The sequence below is a fragment of the Orbicella franksi genome, chromosome 11 (genome assembly GCF_964199315.1).
Source record: "Orbicella franksi chromosome 11, jaOrbFran1.1, whole genome shotgun sequence".
NCBI lineage: Eukaryota > Metazoa > Cnidaria > Anthozoa > Scleractinia > Merulinidae > Orbicella > Orbicella franksi.
In genome coordinates, this window is record NC_138155.1 from 21,844,411 (window position 1) to 21,851,379 (window position 6,969).

A 6,969-nucleotide genomic window follows, 5' to 3' on the forward strand; every position below is an offset into this window, starting at 1 on the left:
TAGCAGTTCGTATAGTGTGATCGTCCGGGTGAGTGTAGTTCTGAAAAGAACTGTTGTTGGTGACTGACGTTTCAACAACCTGAGCTGAAGTCATCTTCAGAGTCAAGTATATATAGCCATGAACATACAAGTTTATGTTCCAGTATGGTTTTGTTTCTTGAATTTCATACTGGTCGACCGGGCTGAAATTTCCCATATGAACAGACAACAAAATTTCTCCTGGTAATTGAGCCAGCCTTAGGTCATTAGGCATATGTGAAGAGTCCTCAGACGGCCTTTAAGCCTCAGGGTAAAATGTTGAGCATAATCTTAACTTAGGTTCTGTATGCATACAACTAGATGTACCCCTTATAATACAATAGAACAGTCAGCCAGTCAGTGCTTCACATAATTATGCATCTAGACCTGGGTAGCTGTCTAGATGCATAAAGCTAAGTCAGTAGCTATGAATGGTTGTTAAGTGCCTAAGTGCATGGTGTCAATTGAAATTGAGAATGAGAGTAACACTGTATAGCCATCAAACTCAGGTTGTTATATTTTACCTCAACAGTATGTGACAAAGACTTTGATTTGGTATTTGTGATTGATGGCAGTGGAAGTATTAGGCAGGCTGGAGCAGGAAACTTTGGCATGATGAAGACCTTTGTGAAAAAGGTGATTGAAGGATTTAGTGTAGACTTTAACAGAACCCATGTAGCTGCAGTTATCTACTCTTCGTCAGTGTATGTTAAAATGGTGTTTGGTTTGGGTACTTTCTTCAGCCATGAAGAGATCTTCAAAGCCATTGATGACATTAAATATCCCTCTGGCGGAACAAGCACCGGAAAAGCTCTCGAACGAGTCAAGAATGAAATATATACGCCACACCAAGACAGGGAAGATGTACCCAATGTTTGTATTATCATTACAGATGGAAAGGCACATGATGACGTTGAGGGACCATCACAAGCTCTAAGAATTACAGGAACCACCATATTTGCTATAGGTGTTGGATGGAATTCTGATAGAACTGAGTTGCTTGAGATGGCTGGAAATGAAAGATATGTATACACTGCACATTTATTCGAAGATTTAATCCATGTTGCAGAAGCGATGGAGTTATCTATTTGCCAAGGTTGGTGACGTTCTTAGTTTAGAATGGTTTAATTTTATCTGGACTAGTTTCAGTGAGTAATCTCATGTTGCAAGCTTGCTTGAACTTGCCAACTTATTGAGGCTTCACCACTTGCATGACTTCTGTGATCCAAATGTACGACTGCTTGCAGGCTATTCCCAGAGCTTCCAATATCCCCACTCAATAATTGAGCTCCTCTGCCACCTTTCCCAAGCTACATTTACTTATTAAAATAAGAAAAGGTAAAGTCTATTTATGATACGAGCCAAGTGGCCCATCAGCATAGAGTTTTTCTTGGTTTCTGCAGCATGGAGTGACTAGGAGTATTAAATTTGCCAGCGTGCATTATTTTATTCGCCTGGGCTTGGTTGTTGGCAAGCTGGTTAATACTAACCCCGGATTCAAAGTTAACAGAAGTACAATGTATCAACATTCCTTGGCGTATAAATATGTTTTAAACTAATTCTTATGTTTTGTGTAGTTTGAGATTACTCAAGCTCAAAACTGACTTCAGGACAAACAATATAAATAGAAAACCTTATAAAAAATACAAAACTGACTGAAATCAAAATTCTTGTTAATCCTGGGCCAGCTCAGGCTTTGAACAGCATGCCCCTGGGCAGAGAGAGGTACTGCTCTCCTTGTGGTACTTTTCCCTTTAAATTGAAACAAAACCAATATTTGCTATCAATATATGCACGTGCAGTATAGTTAACATCAGTGTCAAATTCATATTAGGTGGAAGGTACATTTCATACAAAATCACACACTCATGTCAAGTGCTTTTCCTTGTGGTAGAACCAAGACATGTCATGCACATGCATTCTAACATTGTTAACGTGATACAAGAATGCTATTGTGACTGTATATCTTTTGGCATTTCCCCTAGCTTGATTCAAAAAATTTATATCATCTTCTGTTTCCAAACCACACTGTTGCATTTATTTCTTCCTTTAATTTAATTGCTATGAAAGAGACCAAAAAGTTCATATCCACAGCCAAAACTTCCCTGAGTATGTGACATTAAAACTTGTCAAATTGTAAATTTGTCACAAAAATAGTAAACTGCCCAAATATGCTGCAGACTCTGTGGCAGCTTTAGAGTCACAGTGAATAATATAATCCATACTTTAATACACTCCATTACATGTTATTTTCATACAACGTGCATATATTATGCCTTGCTTACATAACTACTGAGCAATGGACATCTTATGTGATTGGCTATTGTACATTCCTTGCATGTAGAATTAGTTACGACACTTAATTCCCTCTTTTTTTTTACAGGCAAAAATAAAGGAAAAAGAACTCAAAGTTTATGCCAATGCTTAACACACTATGGAAGTCTCAGTTAATGTTTCTCACAACAAAACAAAGTTTTCAAAGGATTAATGCCTTAAGTGTCCAAAACAAAGTATCTGAATCTTTTAAGACTCTCTTAACTTCTAAGCAATAAATAATTATATGTTATTTGTCGGCTGGGAGGTCCATATAGTGAAAAACTGTGACTGAGGTCTTGAAAATGCTGGGCAGCATTTTCAAGCATTTTCAAGCCAGAGGTCACAGTTTTTCACTATACGGACCGACCGGCAAATAACATGTTACTTTACTTTTTTTTCCTGCAGTAAATTGGTTTTACAGATTACAAATGGGTTTGCTTGCGCAACTGTTGTCATTGAATCGGCTTACACGCCATCTACTAATGAATTGTAAAAAATCTTGGCAATGAGCAAGTAACTCAGATAGTAAACAAAGAAAGATGTATTAAAGAACAGATGTTTTTCGAACTACTAATCTGTATGGACTCAGGCTTTGCACCCTTCTACATGTGGATAAGCAATTCAAAGAGGCTTGGACCATGAATGGTTCTGGCATTCGACCTGGGCATTAGCTTGAGGCCACACTGAGTGGTATCATCCTTCGATGCTCAATGCCATGTGCTTGTGGAAATGACTAAAATTCTCTGGTCGAAACTGGGGACCGTTATCTGTCCTCAGAGAAAATGGTACGCAAAATCTGGCAAACATAAGAGTGATTTCCTCTATAATCTGGTACTTCTGGTAGACTTCAAATAGCAACCTCCAGGAATCTGCTGCAGTAATAATCGACCACCACCAAAATACTTTCTCCTGTGTGTAGGGGTCCTAACAAATCTGCATTGTAGTCTTGCCAAGGGAGCACATGGAGGCAAAACATGAGATGTCGGATCAGGTGGGTCACAGCTTGAAATAAATTGACAGCCATGGCAAATTAACCTTGCACACATTCTCTACATCTTTGTCCATCACTTGCCACCACACCTTACTTTGAACCAGATACTTTGTCTTCACTACACCCTGATGACCCTCATGTGACAGTCTTACTGCCTTGTCTCACAAGATCTTCTGCACCACTATCCTTGTATCATGAAGCAAAAGCTCACCATACATTGTGTAGGTGCATAATTTCATACTTGACATGTGCAAATGAAGGAATCATACACTGTTCCCAGCTCCCAGATCTCACACAGTTCTTCACTACTAAGCATAGTTCCTCATCATTGTAAGATGCCTCTTCATTCTACAGTGATAATGCTACAGGCACGAAGCTCTCTACAACGACTCTCTACAACGACAAAATCATGCTCCTTGTAACATCCAATTGTTTCACAGAATTCAAAGCGGTTAGAGCATCAGCAATGTTTGTCTTCCCAGGCTGGTGCACAACTTTGAAGTCATACCCTTTGAATAGTGTGAATAATTAGAGCACTATAATGTAAGTAGAGTATAGTGCTGTAAGTAGTCTAAAGATATTGTTTCCCTTGTGTTATTGCAAAATTAATAAAAAAACGTCATACCCTTGTAATTGCAACACCCATCTCTGAATTTGCGCACAAGGCTTTGACGTGCATGAATAGATTCATTCCAAGGGTTTGTGATCTGTTTCCAGCTCAAAGCTTCTTCTGGATCGATAAATGCTCAATCACTCGTAAGCCCAAACCAAAGCCAACCCCTATTTCTCCATCTGCCTGTGTCACCTCCCCACTCAGTCAAGTGTCTAGATGCATATGAGACAGCCCTCCATGTCCCTCCTTGTTCTTGGGTAAGAACTGCACCTAAACCCACTGGGGAGACATCTGCAACGATTCTTGTCCTACAGTCAACCCTGAACTAGGCCACTGTCTTGGCCAGAGTGATAAGACTCTTCAGTTCCTGAAAAGCTGTTTGTTGTTCTTGGCCCCACTTATAGTGGCACCCGTTCTGGTCAACTCTTGAATGGACATGGCTATGGATGCTACAGCTGGCATGAACTTTGCTGAATACTGAACTAGACCCATAAAAGAGCATACCTGATTTGCATCCTTAGGAGGTCATGCATTCCTTGTGGCAGCAACCTTCTCACTTGGGTTAAAGCCGTCGCTGGTCAGTTCACGACCAAAAAACGTGTGCCTTGACAGTTGAAACTTGTTTACTGTCAATCCCACCTCACTCAGCTTATCCAACACTGCATGAAGACATCAGTCTTGTTCCTCTGTGCCCTTGCCATGAATAAGTAGATCATCCGCAATGTTTGCAACTCCAGCGCAACTCCTCATCAACACATCTCTGACAATTTGCTGGTATTTCTTTGGTGCCGACATTGCACCAAACGTCAGCTGCTTGTAAAAATAAAGACCATGGTGTGTTACGAAAGTAGTGATGTCTCGACTGCACTTGCTGAGTAGAATCCAGTGGAAACCCCACTTGAGATCAATTTTGCTGAACACAGTTCTGCTGTTTAAATCATGTAGAAGCTCCACTGTTGGAATCAGTTGTCTTGCACAGATGATTGCTTCATTCGCACGATGCATGTCCATGCACATCCTTACATCTCCATTACCTTTAGGAACAACCACCAAAGGTGAGGTCCATCCGGAAGACCCATGTGGTCCACCTTCTCGGATAACCCAAACAGTATTCTGTGTACAGGCCGCGCTACAGGCTTCACAGACTCATGGTTATAGAGTTTAAGCTTGTATCCCTTCAAAAGACCATCACCCGTACCAGTAAACAAGGCCTTGTATTTCTCTCAGATACAACTCTCCAGTCCTCCTGTGACAACATTGTTCACTTGGAAAAGACCAACATGCAAAAAGTTGAGAATTTTGGCAATTTCATGACCCAGTGGTGTTTAGCCATCCACAAAGTCAGCTCTACAACCTCTGTTGTTACCAGTCAGCATTATATTACATCTGCAGGAAAAGTTCTAGAGTGGGTAAAGAATGTTCATCAACTAACAGGAACGTACCATAGCAAACATAACTATCATTCTCAAGTGGAGTGTATTAAAAGGAATGTTTTGTCAAATTTACTCTAGGTTGAAAACTCGACCATGATGTCCTGAGACATCAATACAACAGACTAACGAAACATTGCATGAAGTAGAAACAGTTTACAGTATGACTAGCTTTCGATTCTTACTGACCACTGACAACACAGTATAGACATGAAGGGTCCATCCATGTGGCAGCAACATAGGCCTTAACTGGAATGAAGAATTGTGTCTCATTTAAGAATTGTTTTTTAGCCAATTTCCATCTTTTATTTGGTAAAAAGAGCTCAGTCCTGCAGACTGTATATAACATTTTTTGCTCCTTGTAAGCAACGACCCCTCAAAAGAAATGACCCCCCCAAAAGAAATGAGCCCCAAATGCTGCTAATTCTGAAAGTAACGAGGCTTGTTAATTTCAGAAATTTGCGGTAGTTTAACCCATTGACTCCTGTGCCGCCGGTAACCGCCCGTGACGAGCCTTGGCCTTTGTTCCACTTCTGATATCATCACCTCTGACCAAAAAGGGCATCATCTATGCTCAACTTCTGCAGGAGGGCAAGATCTTTCCAATGATACCCAGATCAGAGTGATCGGCTCAATGGAGCCAGAAATATGCACGAAAATGCTCAAAAAGTTGAGTGAAAAACTCAGAGCAAAATTTCCTGCGACTACACGTGGCTTCTCCATGGTAAAAATTGCCCGTCTCAATGATGCTTTCTCAGAATATTTTGAACTGGAAGCAAGCCCAGTAGAGGGTCAATCACTGCAGCAAACCAGAAAGAAAAGGAGAAAAAGGAAAGGCAAAAAAAAAAATTTTAAAAATCGAAAAGCCTAAGACATAGATCTCAAAATTTCGATTTCTGCACATGCCCGAGCAAAAATGTCGTAGAACAAGACACTAGTGGAAAGAAAGGCATGCTGTCATGTTGCAAATGCCTTTTTGAGTAGATTGGAGCTAATTTGGCCCATATCCAGCCTGAAACTCTCCAAAACGTCCAAAAAATGCATTTTTGGCAAAAAGCTCTGGGAGTCAATGGGTTAACAAAGAGGGTTAACAAAGAGATTTTTAAATATCACTTTTTGAAGGATACCCAGAATATCTAGAATTTCTTCTGTTTAATGAAGTTTGTTTCTTTTTTCAATACTCCAGTTACTTATTCCCTAAAATATTTTCTTGCAAAATTTCATGAAATTCCTACTGAGCTTTTCTTGAGAAATACTACATGTAGGTGTAGTTCTGAGAAAGCTATTCCACATTTAATCGCAATTTTTTTACTTACTACACTTGAGCTGCATTTAACTGAGTTCAAAGAAACATCTGAGAATTTTTGGGTTCTTTGAATTGTTACATTTCCTAACATATCTTTCTAATTAAGGACTAAAACCGTCAATGCACAATACACAAACACAATACACTTCAAATATGAAGAAAAATAGCATTTAAGCGCAGATGTTGAGCAAATAAACTTTTCACTGCTTACAAGCGTAAGAGCATGCGTGAAAATTGTGTTCAGCCAGCTTTATTGACCTAGTGGACCGTATTTTTATAACACTTACTTGTAGAT

The 6,969-nt window shown here is 39.7% G+C and overlaps 1 protein-coding gene across 1 annotated transcript in view; it reads left to right on the forward strand.

Moving 5' to 3' along the window:
* Positions 1 to 6,969, forward strand: part of LOC145460230 (mast/stem cell growth factor receptor kita-like) — a 54,406-nt gene that overhangs the window by 13,456 nt on the left and 33,981 nt on the right. Inside the window, exon 4 of the mRNA XM_081444977.1 lies at positions 551 to 1,114. Coding sequence (XP_081301103.1) covers positions 551 to 1,114 — 564 coding nt within the window. The remainder of the gene's footprint in view (positions 1 to 550; positions 1,115 to 6,969) is intronic.